At 36.4% G+C, this 20,696-nt stretch overlaps 2 protein-coding genes across 6 annotated transcripts; both read right to left on the reverse strand.

Moving 5' to 3' along the window:
- Positions 1 to 7,783: 7,783 nt before the first annotated feature.
- On the reverse strand, positions 7,784 to 12,306 carry LOC102613893 (protein NETWORKED 2D). The gene is made up of 3 exons (XM_006466256.4): positions 12,173 to 12,306; positions 11,801 to 12,042; positions 7,784 to 11,298 (listed from the first exon to the last, which is right to left on the reverse strand). Exons 2-3 carry the CDS (start codon positions 11,892 to 11,894, stop codon positions 8,018 to 8,020), a joined length of 3,375 nt encoding a protein of 1,124 aa, XP_006466319.2. The 5' UTR covers positions 11,895 to 12,042; positions 12,173 to 12,306; the 3' UTR covers positions 7,784 to 8,017.
- Positions 12,307 to 14,124: 1,818 nt separating this feature from the next.
- On the reverse strand, positions 14,125 to 17,315 carry LOC102613010 (uncharacterized). 5 transcript variants are annotated; one of them, XM_006466252.4, is made up of 4 exons: positions 16,979 to 17,315; positions 16,087 to 16,610; positions 15,158 to 15,259; positions 14,125 to 14,818 (listed from the first exon to the last, which is right to left on the reverse strand). In XM_006466252.4, exons 2-4 carry the CDS (start codon positions 16,547 to 16,549, stop codon positions 14,769 to 14,771), a joined length of 615 nt encoding a protein of 204 aa, XP_006466315.2. In that variant the 5' UTR covers positions 16,550 to 16,610; positions 16,979 to 17,315; the 3' UTR covers positions 14,125 to 14,768. The 5 variants fall into 5 exon arrangements, with proteins under 5 accessions (XP_006466315.2, XP_006466316.2, XP_052300318.1 ...); XM_006466253.4 differs by having other exon boundaries at positions 17,055 to 17,314; XM_052444358.1 differs by having other exon boundaries at positions 17,164 to 17,312.
- Between the last annotated feature and the right edge of the window lie 3,381 nt (positions 17,316 to 20,696).

Raw genomic sequence — 20,696 nt, forward strand, 5'->3', positions numbered from 1 at the left:
ATATTATGCTCTGTGGTTGCCGAAATACTTCCGATCCTCCACGTTAGAAAATTGTTGGATACTGACTTGGTTTCAGAAAACAAAGCCTCTCAGTGAGAATTCCCTCAGGTGTGGCGCCTGTTTGAAAATGCCAAGAGAGCCGTGTGTTTAGGGCTTATCACCTCAAAGAAAACTCTGCGAAACACTTTAGCTATGGAAAATCCAAACAATCCTATATCAGAATCCCAAACAATTTTTTATCCTTCCTCCTCAGCCATCAGAGTCCCTATAGATAGCTCACTCTCCATAAACTTCCATTTTGAAACTCAAGAAGATGAAAACAAAGAAAGAGTTATTCAGTCCTTTACACTAGATCTATTAGACCCTTCAGATGCTACTATGTAAATACTACCTTAAACTCCCTGAAAGTCATAATCCCAATTAGACAATCCAAACTAAAAACCATCTACAAATCTTCTGAAATAATTGTCCAAGCAATATCTTCCAACTCCAAAGAAACCTACTTACCCATACTCTCTCTTCCTGAAATTTGTATCTTGGAGCAATCTAGATAGGATTACAACTATTATTCCTAACTGGAAAAGATGTGACATCCTTTGTTGCCATCCTTGATATTAGATGACAGACATTTGAAAAGGCCCTGATTATTGTTGTAAACGCATGACTAAACCAAGGTCACCTTGTACTCCAAATAGAGCCCAACTTTACCATTGATCTAAACATGTTGTCCCTCACAGAAGCCATCAAAATACTAATCCAGTTGAATGGATTAACCATGAAGCCTGATGAGTCAGCCCTAGCAATCTATCACTCTATGACTTATAAAGTTCAAACCCACATATTTTCCATTAACAGTACTGGAAGGCCCATCACTAGATTCCTTGCTAGGAAGGCAGAGTAATACAGCCCAGGGCTTATAGACAAAACTAATTTATTTTTCCACCTCAGTGGATTAATGATTATAAGAGGAACAACAGACCTCAGCAAATTCATGAGGTTCCAAAGGTTGACAGACTACAAGGTGGCAGGATTTCAGTTTCTTTTCCAACAGAAACCAAACCACTGTATCCATGTGAAAAATGCTAGATCGAAGGAATGCGTCCTTTCTCCTGTATACATATGCCCAGAAGATCAAACTTCATTAGAATCATGGGACCAATCACCATGATTAATACTTCAGATCTTGATAATGAATTTGTCAAGGACATGACAGGTGAAATAATTGCAGTCCGTTAGGTCATTCAGAAAACCAACCTTGCTGAGTTCGGACCAATTGAAAAGACGTTAAATTGGACCAACATCAATGTTGTTGAACAGAACCAAGCATTAAGAGAAATTCTAATCAACCAACAGCAAATCATGGCCCAATTAGCTAGATTGGATAAGCAGGTAAAGAAAACTAGGAAGATTCACAAGATGACTACTCAGCAGTTGTCACATCTTCATGAAAAGCCCAGACTAATAAGCGTGATAGTCAGAACAGGAGTAGACTTTGACAAGGAAATGGAAAGAACCAGATAATGCTTTCGAAGGCCAGCATCGAGAAAATGAAAAAGTATGCCTACAAAGCCTTAGCATATTTGGGAAGAAAATGCTTATAGAAACAATCAGAAAGCATTTTGGAGAAGCTATGCCCCACCACCTCAATATCCTTGGCCTATAAAGGCATCATGATGATGAGACGATGATAAGACTAATACTTCTTCAGGATCAGGATCCTCTTCAGAGGATGAACCCCCAATTTCAATCTCAATGGAAAGGCTTAATCCTATTAATCCCACATATGTGGATGTTATTTAACATAACCAAACATTAAGATAAATTCCAATCAACTAACAACAAATCACGGCCCAATTAGCTAGATTGGATAAGCAGGTAAAGAAAACCAGAAAGATTCACAAGATGACTACTCAGCAGTTGTCACAGCTTCATGAAAAGCCCAGACCAATAAGCGTGATAGTTAGAACAGGAGTAGACTCTGACAAGGAAATGAAAAGAACCAGACAATGCTTTCGAAGGCCAGCATCCAGAAAATGGAAAAGTATGCCTACAAAGCCTTAGCATATTTGGGAAGAAAATGTTTCTGGAAACAATCAGAAAGCATTTTAGAGAAGCTATGTGCCACCACCTCAATATCCTTGGCCTATAAAGGCATCATGATGAGGAGACGATGATGAGACTAATACTTCTTTAGGATCAGGATCCTCTTCAGAAGAGGAACCCCCAATTTCAATCTCAATGGAAATGCCTAATCTTGTTAATCCCACATATGTGGATATCATGAAAAAGGTTTGCAGCTTTTACCACTGAAGAAGGCCAAATTTCTGACCCAAACAGAACTATACCAACCCAGAATCCAACAGGAGCAACTCAATTCACTGCCGCTGAATATGCAGAACCCTAGGCATCTGGTGTAGAATCATCAAATCCAATAAGGAGACCCCCAAGAAATGTCCCTACAACAAAACAAGGAGACGAGTTTTCCCAATGAGAATAATGAGAAACGAGTGTCCAAATTGGGCATTCAACCATCGGGAAGATTTTTTAGAATATAAATGTAGTAAAGCCTAAAGAAAGGCTAGCATGTTTTGAAAAGATGGCAGCATGGTACGAGGGAGAATGTTAGAAGGCTCCACAACTGACAAGAAGAGTAGCAATTTTAAGACTGGTAGTAGGATTTACCGGATAATTGAGAAGATGATGGGGAAGAAAGTTAATCATACAAGAGATGGACTACATGCTGAGTAGAGAAGATCATTGTCAAGCGATCCTGGATTATTTATCTTTAGATTTTCTAGGACCATATGAGAAGGAGGAAAAAATAGCAGAAAAGCAGTTCCTGCAAAACAAATGTGATGTTAGGCAAATGGAAGAATACTAAATGGAACAAAAAAGATTGTATTATACTTTCCATAAGCCAACAGAGACAATCCACATGACGTTTGTCTTGAACATGCCAGGACCAGTTGCTGAAATGATGGAAGCAAAGCTTAAGGCAGATGTTGTAAGAGATATGACAACTCTTAGCTTGGCACAACTATACCAAATGGCGATGGAATTAATCCAAAGCCATTGCAGGACTCAGGAACTGAAAAAGCACATGAAGCATATAGAAAAGACATCATTGCAAAAATATTGCAATGATAAGCCCAACAAATTTGGTTGCCAGCATACTGACAAAACATGCCATTGTAAGCCTTTCAAGAAAAGGAAGTCATGGAAGAAACCCTGGAAGTTATATCAAGGAAAAGGCTATAAATATGTCAAGAAAAGAAAGCATCCTAAAGCCTCAGGAAAATGCTTCATTTATGGGAAAAAAAAAGGACATTATGCCAAACAATGTAAGTCCAAAAAGCGGATTCTGAAAAAACTTCTTCAGATGATACATCAAATAGACTTTGATTATGACTACTATGGCTGGACAACCAATCTTGCTAAGGCAGTTCTTACTTTAGAAGAAGAAAATGAGACAAAGGAAAGTCTGAACGATGAGTTAAGCAGCATTAAAGAAGAACCTGTCATGATGATGAAACCACCATTGTCAGTAAATCTCACCATGCAGCCTTCATCATACTTCAGGCCATACATAAAAGTCATTCTCAAACCAACAGAAGAAAAACAGGTAGCACTCACGACCCTCATTGACACATGAGCTGTCGATTCTATCATACTGGAAGCTTGTGTACCAAGGCATTGCTATGTTCCCACACAAGTTGCTTTTACCACAGCACGTGGAGAAAATTTCTACAGCAATAGATACACAAGACCCATAGAACTACAACCATTTGGGCTAAGGCATGGGTTCTTTGTCTTTGATCACTCTGGAGAAGACATGATACTGGGTACTGACTTTTTAAGTCTCATTGCCCCATTTGCATTCTTTCCAGAAGGATTCTTTTACACCATTCATAATCCTATGGATGGTAAACCACACATCTTTCAAGTTCCTTGGGTTGAAAAATAATCCATTTTTGGAGATAGTGATAATAAGAGAAAATTACGTAGAAGCCCAATCCATAAATTTGAGACCCAAATAAAAGAGTTGCTTGAGTGTTGTGCAAAAGTACCAAACAAGTTTTGGGCACGAGAACAATACTTTGTGTCTCTACCATACAAAGATGGATGGATTATGCCACACCAAACAGCTTCGCATCCTAGTATGCCCCATGATGAGAAACTGTGCAGAGCATAAATCCAGGCCTTAATAAATCTTAAACTAATCATGTTATCTAAGTCTTATTGGGCCAGCTTAGCATTTTATGTCAATAAACATTCAGAACAGATATGTGGCAAAAAGAGATTAGTGATAGATTACAGGAAACTGAATGATTGCTTGCAAGACATAAAGTACCTCATTCCACATTCGACACACCTTTTAAAGGGAATGGCAGGAGCAAATATTCTCAAAGTTTAACATGAAGTCTGGCTTCTGGCAAATTGGAATAAAGGAAGAAGACATGCATAAGACAGCGTTTATGGTCCCTCACGAGCATTATGAGTGGAACGTGATGCCTTTTGGACTAAAGAATGCACTGTCAGAATTACAAAACATGATGGATGAGGTGTACAAATCTATCTCAGGATTCTGCCTTATCTATATTGATGATGCTTTCATATACAATAATAGTGATGAGGAGCATGCAAAACATTTGTCCAGATTCAATAACTAACATTCAGACATGGGTTAGCTCTATCAGAATTCAAGATGAAGATAGGCCTCGAATAAGTAGATTTTTTAGGATTGCATATCAAACATGGATACATCATTGCTCAGCCACACATTGCTGAGAAAATATCTTAATTCCCTGACCAGTTGTCCAGCAGAAAGTAGATCCAACAATTTTTTGGAATCATCAATTATGCAGCAAACCATATCCAGAACCTTTCGATGATGACGAGTCAGATATCCAGACACTTAAAGAAAGGTGCACCATAATGTTCTGAAGAAGCGACAAAAGCAGTAAAAGAGCTAAAGCAAAAGTGTGAGTCACTTTCACCATTAAAGATTCCAGAAAAGAGACAACTCATCCTGCAAATTGACGCAAGTGAGAATTATTGGGGAGCATTATTGATAGAAGAATCCAAGGGAAATAAGAGAGTTTGTGGCTATAAATCTGGGCATTTTCGGTGATGGCGAGTCAGATATCCAGACACTTAAAGAAAGGTGCACCACAATGGTCTGAAGAAGCGACAAAAGCAGTAAATGAGCTAAAGCAAAAGTGTAAGTCACTTCCACTATTAAAGATTCCAGAAAAGGGACAACTCATCCTGCAAACTGACGCAAGTGAGAATTATTGGGGAGCATTATTAATAGAAGAATTAGAGGGAAATAAGAGAGTCAGTGGCTATAAATCTAGGTAGTTCAACGACACTCAAAGCCACTACCCGTCCTATAAAAAGAAGTACTAGCAGTAGTAAAATGGATAAACAAATTCAAGTTCTTCATTTCTCTCACTCATTTTATAGTCGAAACATATTACAAGTACCTGCAGGGTCTTCTAAGGAGAAAAGAAGGTAAAATCTCAAGTCCACAAATCGCTAGGTAGTTAGAATCCCTTTCGAGATTCAAGTTCGAAGTCACACACATTAAGGGAGAATCAAACACAGTTGCTGACTTCCTCTCTAGGCCAATTATGATGATGAAAAGAAGCTTGCCTAAACCTTGGCAAGAAGGAACATCCAAATGGCATAAAGAAAGAGCTTATTTTTTTAAAGATATGTCAACGTCTATGTCATGGCTTCCTCCCGAAATCAGCAAAATAATTTTCAAAAAGGTCATTGATTATATAAGAGACTCGTATGACAAAGCCCTTACATGGAGAGTCTAACAACTCTTGAGCAAATAAGAATTAAGGCCTGCCCAAAACCAGCTATGCCAGCGACCCTTTGAGCCATTCCTAGAGGCAGATCAGATGCATGAAACTATCTTCAAGGTAGGATGCACATTTCACTATGTGATAGACGAGAACACCAACTGGGGATATTATGTTATCTGTGACATAATCTCCTAAGCCTATTATGTGTTTTGGTACTGGCTAAACATATACTATGTTGCCCTACTATTTGAGCTAAACCTTATCCATACTAGCAAAAGATATGGGCAAGGGAAATGGTTCGACAAGATGTAACCTTGAAGTTTATCAATGAGTACCATCTCACATATAGTACAATCGTGATCGTCAACTTAATAGATATATGGGGAAGATACGAACCGCCTATGGTCCAAGTGGTAGACACGACCATTCCCATGAAGAAATAGGCTCCATGTGATCAGGATGCCTGACGGCAAGGAAAATATTGGCAAAAGTATATATGACAGTTCACATGTATATAACTCACAGCCTAATTTCACCACAAGTCCAAAGTACACCAGATCTCTACTTCAGGGAATAAATCAGGAACCTGAGGCTCCATAATGACGAAAATGCAGAAGCAGAGATGCAGAATATGTATAACGACTACCTTATGCGTCATGGAAGGTTAGAAGAGGTCAATCCATGGAAACCACCAAATGTGGATAAATGGAGATGAGAACTAGAGGAAATAACAAACTGGCTAGACAATGACCAATGGCCACAGCAAGAGCCTAGACCGCAGCCAGATGCTGATGAAAAAATGGATTGGCAAGATCTGGTAAACAAAATGGAGATCTTGGCCCACTGGTCAGGAAGGAGCACGCCAACAAGCAACAACTCTGGACTTTAGCAGAAGCAAAGTGAACCGCGCAGTGGAAGCAATGGTGATAATAATGTGTAGATATTTGTAACAAAGATATGCATGTATCAGGAGTGCACATGAGAGATTCCCTAAGGATAAGTATATATTGTGTGATATAATGTAAAGTGTGATGAGTTATAAATGAGATTTTTTTATGATAAGAATGTAATAATGTAAATAGTAAAAAGAGATTTCATTGGTGCCTATAAGAAGGATTTTCTGGGAGTGTAGTTGATTATTGAGTCTTGGAGTCATTGTATGATATAGTCTTGGGTGAAATCTTGTATTCTACATTTCTTGTAATAAAATCAACCTTTATTATTACTTTTCCTAAAATCTTGTATTCCCCAAGAATAGGCATGGGGAGCAGCTGGCCCAAACGCATTATATGAGTCCTGATCTCGCGCCCCCCGCCCCCCCAACAAAACATATACACAGGCTGTTGTACTATGCTGAAAATTTCTTGAATGTTTTCCATATATGGGTGGCGATGTCAGAATGATAACTATGTTGTAAAGGTATTAATGTCAATTATTTGCCAATAAAATCAGTAGAGGTTGTTCATATTTAACCAAAAGATTAGGCTGTAGCTATAATCTGCAGAACGGTCAATCTAAATTCTTTTACGTCCCCATTAAGGCCTAAAATTTCATTTGAGCTGAACTTTTAAGCTATGTGTTTGCCTTCATACTTGGTAAATGAAAACATATTATATCTCATGACTTCAAAGATGAAAGTCCGCTGCTGCGAATTATTCTGTGCAAGTATATTGTTTTCATCAACATGGCTCCGTACTGATTTGATTCTTAAATTATCATTATTAACGAATGTTAATAGTCTTTGCCAGAATGGAGTGATGATTGATTATCAATGCTAAGTATGTATTTGACAAAATACGCATGTTCTTAAAACATTCAATGCTGCCTAGTGTATGATATGAAATTGAAATTCTCAGATAACTGTGAAATATTGGAGATAATTGGAATCTGATAATAGAAGCTGAAAATCTAGCGTTGTGTTGAACTGAGGAAAACAATCTAGCGTTGCGTTAAACCGAAAAATCTGGTTTAGAAGTAAAAAAAATCCTTAGTGTTTCTGTTGATTGAATAATTTGAAATCTACAAACATCTAGAACAAAAAGTAAAATAAATGAAAAAAAAAAGAAAAAGAAAAAGAAATTGTCCAAACCAAAAATGAAATTTTTTTTGGCTTCTGTCAACATACCATTACCACGAAAACGAAATGAACGAAAAAATAACTCTTCCACGCAACCACTGTTGAGTAACAATGGGTTACCTATTTACTTCACTCCAGTCCTAAAACCATTGTACTTCCTTGTCAGAGCTGGGTGCATGCTGAAGAAGAATGACGAGCGTTGCTTCTTTTGTTTGACACCAAAGATAAACGATCGCAATGGAACGCTGCTCCTACTATTTGAGTGTTCCAGCTTTTGACTCTTGGAGTCAGAAAGCCCAAATTTCTCACCCAGCATACTCAGTGTCTTTTCAACTTCAATTTGGAGATTTTTAACATGATCAAGACCTGCTTGCAGCTCCTCTGCAACTTTGTTATTCTCTTGTTTCATGTTTAAAACCTCACCTTGGAACTTTGCAGCCTGATAGCTCGTGAATTTGAAGTCGTCATCTTCAGCACTCGTCTTCAATGCTTTTGTTATTTCTTCTTGAATGTTGCTCAGAGATGAGCATCTGGACGTTAGTTCCTCTTTCAACAACAGACATTTCTCTATCCACAACGTTAGTTCTGTCTGTATCTCTCCCATATGCTTGTACAATGGTCGCCCATCTGACTTTAGAGCGTATCTTGCGGTACTACTCCCTTCTTGCTTCCTTTGTTTCTCCTCCAGTTTAGATACCAGTTTCGATATGTCATTCTTTAAATCTTTAACTTCGGTGTCAAATTTCTGTATTTGATGGAATGAAGCGCTGAATCTTAACCAAAAATCCAAGTTCTCCTCTAGCAGTTCGTCAATGTCCATCCTGAATTTTTCTTCTGTTTCTGAAGTTGGTTGAGGTTGCTCTCCGTGAATCACCACGACCTCCACTTCTCTATCTGTTGGCCGAGTGCCAGTGGCTTCAGATTGATAATCTAAATTGTTGTATTCGCCAAAGGCTGCTTGCAGAATGCTCAGTTTCTGGCGCAAGGACAGTATTTCTTCATCCTTCTCAGTGTTAGCACTTCTCAGTTCCTCTAGCTGCATTTTTGCCACGTCATTGCTGTCCCTGGTTTTCACGCCTGATTCATCAAGCTTCTTCTTGGCCTCCTTGTAGTTCCGAAGAACTGTAGTATACTCGGCCAATATAGTTTTTTCTCTATTTTCCATGCCTTTCAGGAACATCTCCTTCCAATCTGGTTCGCACTCTTGTTCCGCTGCCTGTTCCCGGCTTTGAACATTGACAAAGTGATCTGGTTTTGTTGATGCAGCTTGCTCCTCAATCTTTTCCTCTTTCATCTGCTTCTGACTTCCCTCTACAAGTTTACCAGGTTCATCATTTCCCTGGTATTGACCAACAACTTCTCCCTGATTTCCAGGAGAATTAGTAAGCTCTTGTTCTGTGATATCGTTTACATTTTCTGCCTGCATTTCCAGTTTCATCAGCTTCTGACTTCCCTCCACAAGTTTAAGAGGTTCATCATTTGCCTGGTATCGACCAGCAACTTCTTGCCGACTTCCAGGAGTATCAGTAAGCTCATATTCTTTGGTATCGTTTGCAACTTCTGTCTGCATTTCCTCTTTCAACTGCTTCTGACTTCCCTCTACAGGTTTACCAGGTTCATCATTTTCCTGGTTTTGACCAACTTCTCCCTGATTTCCAGGAGTATCAGTAAGCTCTTGTTCTCTGGTGTCATTTACAATTTCTGTCTGCACATCCCTAGTCTTTTTGGGAACGTCACCGTGATTTAGTTTTTCCTCTTGTTCTTTCGACTCTTCTATTGACACGACCTCAACCATAGACTCCTCTTCATTTTGGATTGAATCTGATGACTTGAACTCCTCGTCTGGCTTCGCAGAATGCAAATTTTCACTGGCAATATTTGCTGCACCTTCCGATCCTTCAACTCCTTTCTCAAATTGGACTTTGGCTGGAGATTTATTTTCTTCTTCTGCTAATTTTTTTACCTCAATCTCCTCGGATAGTTGAGCACTCTGCAGTTCCTTGAGATCATTATTTGGATTCAGGGCAGCATCTTCTCCTTCAATCTCCTTATGTAACTCAACTCGAAGTGGGTATTTCTCCACATTTTCCGAAGAAATCTCAAGCTCCTCATCTGTCTTTTGAATTTTCAGCTTATGAGAAAGGTGATCAATATTGTAACGAGCTTCAGTTAGATGAGTTTGGAACCTGTAATTCTGGTCTTCAACACTTCGGTTAAGATCCTGAAGCCTAAGCAGCTTTTCTTCCATCTCCACCAGCTTGCTGCTTAAATCTTTTTTGTCATTAATCAGCGACGCCTTATCATCTTCCAAGGTTCGAATTTGTGCTTGAAGTTCATCAGTCTCTGTTCGTAGTCTCTGTACAAGAGTTGTCTGCGATGAAAATGAAGTTTCCAAGTTAACGACCTTGCTCACAACTTCATCAATCTTCTCTGCCATTTCTGTCACAGTTAGAGATCCACTTGACCCGAACTCCAACTGTTCCTTTATCTTCTCCCGTAATAATTCCAAGTCCTCTCTATCTCGTGCTGTACCGACCACATCTATGTCTGATCTATCCGACTCTTCTACTGCCTTCACAGAATCATCTTTTACATGTGGAATTTTCTTACTGCCTTCATTGCCAATAAACTCGTGCTTGAGAGATTCAAACTTGTCACGAGCATCCTTAATCCTCTTTCTTTCTATTTTTGCTTCCTCAGCTGATTTCTCCTGTTCCTCCTCCATCTGAGTCAATGTCTCCCGGCATGATTTCAAAGCTGCTGCTGCCATTAAAGTCCTAGCCTCCTCATCTTCAATGACTATACCTTGTCCAAATTCGTCTTGCAAACTATAGACCCTTTGTTGCAGTTCTTTAATCTGTTCCTCAATGTCCCAATACTTTGCTAGCCAATTCTCATATGAGCTCTTGACAAACTCTTTATCAGTTTGAAGAGTCAAAATCTGTTTCTGAAGCTTGTCAATCTCCTTAAGTCCCTCAGCCTTGCTCAAGCCAGACTTGACAACTTTAGCAGCAGATGCCTTTTTGGAGGACTTACTGGGTCGCAATTTCTTATTGGCCAATGTTATCATGCCTTTTAAATCTTTTTTTGGCAGATTTGGAACCTTTGGGATATTTGCTGTTTGAACTGGAGGCTTCTTAGGGCCTCTTGGGGTGGGATCTTCATCATCATCATCCATAAACGGAACTTGTTCTGGGCAAACACGGGCAATGGTGGTGTTGGCATTCTGTAGCTCTGTTGATATATGGTCATAACGTTCAGCTAAGGCTCGATAAGCACGGTAAGCTTCTTCAACGAAGCTTATGAGCTCCGGTCTCTTTTTGTAGTACATCTCTGCCCTCTTGGCAAAGGAATCTCCATCTTCTTCGATGAGTTTAAGCGTGTAGGCCACCTTTTCCTCCAAATCTGCAATTCCCATTATATTTTTGTTAACGTACAGTTTACTATATACACGACTCCTTCAAAGCAATATGATTCTAGATGAGTTTCAAAACTTCTTTAATCCTTTTTTTTTATTTTTCGGTTATTTTGGCATAATTGGTGTTGGTGTTGGTATTTTGTCCATTTGAACATGCAACCTGAATTAGATTATAAAACAAAACATGAAGGCAGGTGTTAATTAGATCCACTTGACTTGTGTGTTTATGTATTCCTTTCAACATTGTTAATGATTTCTCAATCACAATCGAGGGAGAAAAGAAAAAAGATTAAGTCAGATATTCATGTTTGAAAATCTGATCAAATTAATTCAGAAACCATTATTTATATTCGTATATTAATCTCTACATCAAGTTATTGTAAATGTGATTTGTGAACAACAATCAACATAAAATGAAAGGTGACAGAAAGCTATCCATATATATAGATATATAACATATCTTTAAGATGAATTTGAAAAAAAAAATACCTTGAAGGTTCTGCTCGAGCCATTTAGACTGCTTGGTTCTGATATGGCTAGCCCACCACCATGAATAGGCATTGCTTGCAGCTCTCTGCAACATCTTTGTTATTTGTTTAATCTAATATTATTGGTCTGACTTGTTTGTTCTGCTTTCTCTGTTTCTATTGTATTACCATGAACACGAACATGCAAAAGCTGGCTCTATTTCTGGGTCCGTTTCCTGTTTCTCTCGCCTTTTTCCTTGTTATCTTAATTTCAGAACATGCATGCGGGCCAATGCATAGGCCGATCAATTAGAAATTAAGAGGGAAAAAGAAAATGGAAAAAAAAAAAAAAAACAAGAGAAAGCAAAAGCAAAGGCAATTAGAAAACACGTACAGAAAGTTCTTTCGAGAAACAAAGAAACGTGCAAACACATGGAGATTTAATTGCTTTATGGAGGAGAGCAAAATTCGCCCGATTTCATTGTTGGAACCTTCCTCTTCTCATTATTATAAGTTTATAACTTAATTATACATGTTATATTTTTTAGAGAGATCGAGAAATAAAGCTACCCCAAACTTAGTTGTGCTTCAGAATATTCCTTTACTACAGATACACACTAAGAACTTTTAGATTCATATATTACATTTTTCTTTTTCCAAAAAAGCACCACTTACTCTTTTATATTTCAATAAACAAAAAAATATTCTCCATAATCCCTACAAAAATGGCACAAATACCCTTTGCTGTTACATAATATAGTCAAAATTCGATATTGCAATGGGGAGTTTTGTCAATCTCTAGGGTCGGGGACCTATTCATCGAGATGGACAAATAAATTTTATCTTGTAATGTAAAACTTGAGGGACCAAGACAATATCATTAAACACCACCATATTTATAAATAATGGACTTGATATTTATCCTTAAAAAAAATTAAAAGCAGGCGGTTAAAACTTCTTATCAACTGCAACTTTGAATTTATCTCGAGAAATTCAAAGCAAGGACAGCCAGACACATGACATGGCATGCTTTGTATTGCTAGGGTGTAAAGAGCTGTTAATTTTTTTTTTTGTTTCAATAGTATTAAGAATGAGTTTTAAATTGAATTTTAATATTATGTATCATTCATTTTATTAGATGATTATATGAAATTATTTAACTCTAATTAAAATTTAAATATTAAAATACCTAACTAATATTACTACTTGAAATGATCCGACTTTCTTACAAGAGATAGATGATCATGTCTTTCTATTCTTTTTAATTTTTAAGATTAAGAATTGTTTACGATAAGCAACCTGTCAGTCTGGTCCCGACCATGATCTTCCTTTTATTTTTTCATGTGAAAGTATCTATTTTTAACGAATGGTCACCGCACGCGTCACGATAACTATACGCTTATGAGTAAGGAGGGGTGTCTATGTAGGAATCTGGGGGTGCTCAAATAAGGTCGGTATTTCGGTTATCTTTTTTTTTGGACGGACTTGATTGGATGACCCGAACCGTCCAATTCCAATCAATTTGCTTTTATTGTAAATATTGTTGTGAAAATCGCCGATTGAGACAACTTTTCTTTGCGAGTTGCGTACAAAGCAATGAAGCATACACTTAATTTTAATTAAAGCCGCTAAGATTGAAAATTTGTTATAACCATGGAATTGTCATTTTCAAGGGGAAGAAAGACAATGTAAAATTAGATTACGATGAAACTTGGGTCGTGGGGCCGGCCCGCCCGCCAGCCAGCCAGGCGAACATCGGTGACCGTCCAACTGGCACCAACACAAAACAAACATCCAACAAGTGCCGAGATGTGGGTCAATTGCCCAATTCCCCACAGAATCAATCACAACCTTTCACCTACCACTTTTCCCGGGGTTCCAAATGAAACAGTGAAAGAAACAAGGAAAAATTATCATTTAAACAATAAACTATTTATTATTATTAATTATTCATAAATATAATGCTATTAAGACTAAATAAATGTAATAATACCATATTTTCAAATGAAGATAATATATAATATTATTATTAATTTTTTATGAATATAATACTATTATTTTTAAATAATTTCACTTAGATTGCATAAATTATACTTAATTAAACATAATATTATTATTTTTCAACAAATATAATATTATTTTATTTTAATAAATATAATGATGAAGAGATGAGGGTGGTAATCACACTCCTCGATAAATAAAATAAAATAAAATAATCCACATAGTAAAACTCACCCTCCCTTCTTTAAAATATGTAAATAAAAACTGGAGTAGCAAGCAATTAACACTTTCCCTCTCGAACAAATAAAAACAGTATAAATAATTTTCATTTCCCGAGAGGATAGATAGCATCATGAAAAACCAATGATATAAAATGTTTCCTGGTGGAGCAGGACGAACATCCTGGAATCACAAAAATTGAGAAGTTGACTTGGCTTCTAGCATGAGAAACAAGTGTTAAAGCCTTTTGCTGAACAAAGAATAAAAGAAATCAAAAGGGAAAATTTCGCAGTTTCTATGCTGTCTCTCATTTATCTACGCCAAGGATAAAGAGAGTTATTTACAGTACATCGAGCTAAATACACGGACATTTTTCACATATTCACCATATCAATATTTACAAGAAACAATTTCCACCATATTTCAAGCTGCCCAAATTGGTTGACCCGCTTGCTATTGGACACTAACCATGGAAGGATGACTACAAAATGTGAGATGAACTAGGAAACATCTTTAACTTTTCCTGAGTCATCTCCGGATCGAACAAGCAGCTCAATCTTCTGAATTAATCAAATTTTTATCAAAAAAGGAGGAATGTTATTTATCCCTAGTGGTCTGCTGACGACGCAGCTGATGCAGACCTAACAATTAGCTGTCCGGCTCCAAATTCATATTCTCTAGTTTTATTACCTTATTTCTTTGGATCTTCGGGAGGATGAAGAACTACTTCAGAAATAGCCATTCCATGAATGGTAGAATAGCAGTAGGCTTCAGATGTTTTGAAGAGAAGAAAGCCACAGCTCCATTAAATTGTTTCCTTCTGCATTAGCCAACAAAGTGCAAAGCGCAATCAGCACAATGATAAATTTTATGCCAATCAAGAAAACATACAGAAATGAAGCCATCCAAACACACAAGTTATAATAAAATGATGAGAATACAGATGAAGGAAAAAAGCCATGAACAGTTATAGGTAACAAGTAACACTCTCATTAACAGAACTAAAAACAACAACAAGAGTTTGTGCAAAACCAAATCTGAGAGATTTAAGTCACTCAAGGAGGCAAAATAATGAGAATGACATCCTAGCCCAACCCATTTCAGAACAGGGGATTCTACAATGATGGAGAACAGCTACAATAAATGAAAAGGTGGCCACCTGAATCAGCTTCCTTCCCCCCCTGGCCATGGATTCTTGACATGTAATCAACGTGGTTCAGGGTATTTGGCAGGTGACAATGTAATATTTCACATGCGCAATCTGCAACAGTTGCATCAGTCTTGTTCAGAGTGTTATGAGTTTAACTGCTCCATTTGCAGTCAAATTTTGTACACCATGCAACATGGTCCATTAGAATCACTCCAGTCAACTTAATGAAGCTATGCAAAGTAGAAATTGTATCCCGTAATTTAGGTCATTTATAAAATGGAATGTATCAATCTTGTAAGAATGGGTCGTGCCTGGTGCTTGATGAATGTGAGATCATGACCCTGCCTTCAATATGTTGTTCTGTGGTATCACTGTTCTGAAATCTATTAGGATACCTGAGTCCACACCAATCCCAACTTCCAGTGATGTTCATTCCAGACTATTTCCCATGCATACTATTTTTCAATGACATTGGCTTGTAATGTAGAATCTAAGAAACTATAGTGAATATGCATGAAAGTAGTTACAACAAAGCAGATTAACCAATGAAGAAACAAACAATTGCACAATGATTGCACATTGCATCACTAGTTCCCAAGCCCCAAGCAAATTTGTGTTGTTAAACTAGATGCTAGCAGTATTCAGTCACACACAAGATGAAATCACAATAATCATAATAACGAAAAGAATGATGGATAAACTTCTTCACTCTAATCGTGACTGTACATGAACATCAATACAGCCTGAGATCTTTTAAATTTGACAAATGAACAGTCAACCACTAAACAAAATGCTAAATGACATTCAGAAACAGCTTATAGAAAACAGTAACTCATAGGAACTTAACAGCATTAGGCAGTAAAAACCGCATTAAATAACTCAAAAACTAAATATTCCAAACACGGAATGAAAATATTTGACATAGAAACAGATCATACCATAACCAGGCAATAGCTCATGGGGAAGGTTCTTGATAGCATTCAACAGGTGGATATTAGAAGCCTCCTCCAATTCCTTGCAACCAGGACGATAACAAGGAACCAACACCGCAAAACTATTATCAGACTCATCATCAGTCTGAAAATCAGCCCCATGAGGCTCTAACCACCCGATGGACCAATCAGAATCATCAGATTCAGAACCCGACGAACAAAGACCACCATCTGATGGCACCAGCACAACATCATACTCCTTATCCATCTTCTTCCTCTCTTCCCTACTTTGCCATTTCTTCTTAACTTTTCTTGGTGTTGAAGCTATTCTAGTCGATGGGAATGTCACAGTATCACCAAAAGCCCTTTCATTGGATGATGACGAATTTATAGACCCACTTGAGACAGGCTCTTTCTCTTTGTTACTATTCCACAACCACCAGGAAAATCTAGTCAAAGAAACTGCCATTTATCAAAAACCAACTAGAATTGCAAGTTGCAAGTGAAGCTCTTTTGCAAATGGTTAATGCCTGTTGCAGTAACCACTAGATTAGGAAAACCACATCAATATAAAAGATTAAAATAAGAGAAAATATAAATTCAATCTCAAAAACCCATCAATCTCAAATTATTGGATTTAATTAACAAAAGTCAAAAAATGGCAAAAATAGCTAAAGCATAATCAGTGAAAACAAAAACATGCCTCCCAAATTACTGCACTTAGCCCATGCGAAGTACTATAAATAGAAACATTAAAACACTTAAAACTCTCAACAAAAACAACCGAATGTTACCAAAGATATTATGACTTAAATTATAAAGCCGTTAAAAATAATAATTTTTAAATTTTTTATCAACAACAAAATAATTAAAAGAAAATCTAGAAATCGAAAATTACGGAGAAATTTTCTTGCTTAGTTCAACATTAATTTCCAAAATCATCAACTCGAACCAAACAAAACGAAAGCCACGACCTTGAGGGGTAAACTCGAAATTTTCTGTGATCGCAGAGGATCAAACGGTCAAATTCTACCGGAAAATCACGGGAAAACAAAAAAAAATTGCGGGAAAAAAAATCGATACTTTATAAGCAACTGAGTTCACTTTAAGAACCGGAAACTCATCACCGGAGAGAGAAACAATCTGTAATCAAAATTACAGAACTAGGCCTCACTCATTCTCAGTCTCCGTCCCTCTCCCTCTCAACTGAGGAAAAAAGCTCGTCTTTTCGGTGTTTATATATAAGCGCACGCAAGGGCTTTTTTATTTTTTTAAAAAAAATTAAGGAAACGCTTTCTACTCCTTTTTGTATTTTTGTATTCTGTGGAAAGCAACATCGGACGGTTCAGATTAGAAGGTGCTGCTGTGATGAGACTATTAAAAAGTTAAAATGATTATAAAATGTTGGTGATGAAATAGCTGCCGTCGATTGGCTGACACCCTGAGAATGAGAACCGTACAAATTTGCTGATGTGGGTGGCTAAAGCCCCAATCATTGCTTAGTGTGCGGTTCAAGTTAATGACACGTGTATATTAATCAGCCTTTGGTTTTGGAATCCCAATAAAATTTAGTAAAATAATTCAGATAAAGATATAAGTTGGTCAAATTTGATTGAATTATTTAGTATAATAATAAATTTGTATTAAAAAATAAATTGCCAGTGTCATGGTAACATAATATCCTTGGTATTTTCCCTTTGTTTTCAATTTCAGATAATTTTTTTTTAACGTTACAACTTACAAGTACAATTACGCTGCGGATTTAGTATCTAATGTAACTAAAAAAAATCATGAATAAATATTAACGTAGTCCTCTAGTTGGTATTAATTTTAACCCAACATTATGATTAAACGTTTAATGTAAAACAATAATTTGTCATGTGTCAATGCACAGATTCTGAATATTGTATTCGAGATGATGAGCAATCATCATCGCTTTCGTTGGATGGACGTGGGTCGAGAGGGCTCATTTTTTGGGGCTATTAGCATGTGCTCACTATGAACATTCATTTAGCTCATTATTACCATTCTTTCTATAAAAGCGGCAGAAATTATTGGGAATGAGATGCATAAATTTAAAAAAAAAAAATCTTTTGAGAATAATTTTATTGATACGTTATGGCAAATGTAACCATTATGACTTCATAATATGGAACGGAAATTGCCTTGATATTTCAAAAGAGAAAATTTAGAGAGAAAAAAAAATGAGGCTATCCTCGAAGGAGAAGGTTGAGTGTTCCAAAAGGCATTGAATAATTAGTGTGGAAAATAAAAAAAAAAAGAGAGTGAGGAAAAAAAAGAATGGGTTTCTTGACCAAGAAAAATTTCAAAGAAATTATGGTGCGGCATCTTACTTTCTTTCACTATTTTTACACTTTATGCGGTGAAATGAAATCATATCGCAGTGGTTTTTTTTTTTTAAAAAAAATTATCTGAAATATCTGATAAACATGATGATGTGCAACAAGAATCTATTCATGCTGAACTTTTCTCACACAAATTTAATTTAAAATATAAAACTAGAAAAAAATAAAAGAAAGGTTAAAAAAATTAAAAATAAATAAAAGAACTTGAAATTTTTCAATGACCCACATCGGTGTTAGAGTTAGTGGACACTAATCAATCAAGCATATAATACACATAGCTATGTGGCAATAAAGATTTGGATATCTACTACCTAGGACTCTAGGAGACTTTGGCATCATCGTAAACAAGTGGCCGGTATATTTGATTGATTTTTGTTCTTAGCCTTTTCCATTTTTAAATTGTTTATTAATTTATTATTTGGCTTAAATCATGGCCAGCTCTTCGTTGGTCTACAATTTTGCAGGAGTCATCCTCCAATTATCCACATCTATTGAATAGCTAATGGCTAGCCATGCTATTCGATGAGTTTCTTTTTGAAACATTTTTAAAGAATATGATTCCCATCACCATGATGATCGTTTAAGACTTTTGAATGGAATTGTCAATTTGGTCGCAAAGTAAAATAAGAAATAAAGCCCACTTGCGCAAATTGCAATGGCTAGAGACTTGAGAGTTGAGAGAGTGAAAGAAAAACGGCCAAAAGCAGAATCTAGGCCTGACCAGTGGCCACTTTTGCCCTGATCATGACTCATGAGTTCTCCATCAGCCCTAGTGAACTTTTCTGCCTCCACTTTCAAGCACGACCATGTGCCTCGCACCACCGTATCCAATACGACAAAAACAATTAACATTGAATTGATGATACAATTTTTTTTTTTCTCTTTCCTCTTTCTCACCTTATCATTTTGGCAAAGTGATGCAAGAATTTTTCCTGGGCTGAGCAGCATGAGTCCCTTTATTTAAAGAAAAGAAAGGAAAAGACAAATCTTTATATATATAAGCATTGCAAAAGCTGGATTCATACAAATTTGCCATTTTTTGAAAATATTACATTTCATTGGTAGCGATGAATCCGGCAAATGGCAATGACTGTGACGCCTTTCTCTCTTATCGACCGCTTCTTAATCACAACTGTTTTAATCTACTGAAATATTCGAAAAACTGTTCGAAATTGCTTCTTTGATATAATGGCTTCTGCTTTTATTCTCTGCCTTTCAATAACTAAAAATGGTGAAGGTACAATTCTTTACTATAGATGTGTCTTGGTTTATTATTATTCTTAGACCAAATTACGAAGGCCAAAACCTTTTAAAAAAAAACATATACTACTTAATAAAAAAATTCCACAAAAAAAAAAGACCTAAGAGTGAATATCAACAAAATATTCAAGGCTGTAATTTTATAAAAATGATCTATGACTATTCTCTATAAGAATGGTCTTGGTACTTATAAAAATATTTAGAGTAAATTGCCTAAGGGCGTGATTCTACACAAATGACTTATGTTCATTCCCAACAAGAATGACTTTGATATTTAGACAATTCTAAATAAATTGCCTAAAAGCAAGAATCAACAAAACACCTGAGGGTATAACTTTACAAAAATGACATAAGACTATTCTCTACAAGAATGACTTAGGTATAAGAAAAATACTTCGCATAATACATCTAAAGGCAAATATATGTTCTACGAAATAAGCTTATGTGCCCATAAACATTATATAAAGAGTAATGATACAACCACAAACTCTTATTTTGTACAAACTGATGTGACACGATAAGATTGGTTGAATGAAAATATCACTTGGCCCACATGATTTGTTTTTATTAATTTATATTTTCATTCAACCAATCTTATCATGCCACATCAGTTTATACAAGAGTTTGTGGCTGTATCATTACTCTTATACAAAACATGTCCATGGGCAAACACACGTTCTATGGAATCAGCTTACAAACTATCATATGTTCTATAGAATGTGCCGATTGGTGCATACTTTACATAAAAGTGCCTACAGGCAAACATTCTAAGGAAGTACCTACGGACAAAATTTTACAAATATGCATGTGTAAATATTGTTAAAAATAACTTACATCCATACTTACAGAGAATGAACTAGGGTCAATTAATTAGAAAATATTCTAAGTACTTATAGTTACAAGTAATAACTTCATAAAATTTGCTTGCTGGCAAAATATTTCAAAATAAATCTTTTTGTGAGGAATTAATTGTCAATATTTAAAAAAAAA

This window comes from Citrus sinensis, chromosome 7 (genome assembly GCF_022201045.2).
Source record: "Citrus sinensis cultivar Valencia sweet orange chromosome 7, DVS_A1.0, whole genome shotgun sequence".
NCBI lineage: Eukaryota > Viridiplantae > Streptophyta > Magnoliopsida > Sapindales > Rutaceae > Citrus > Citrus sinensis.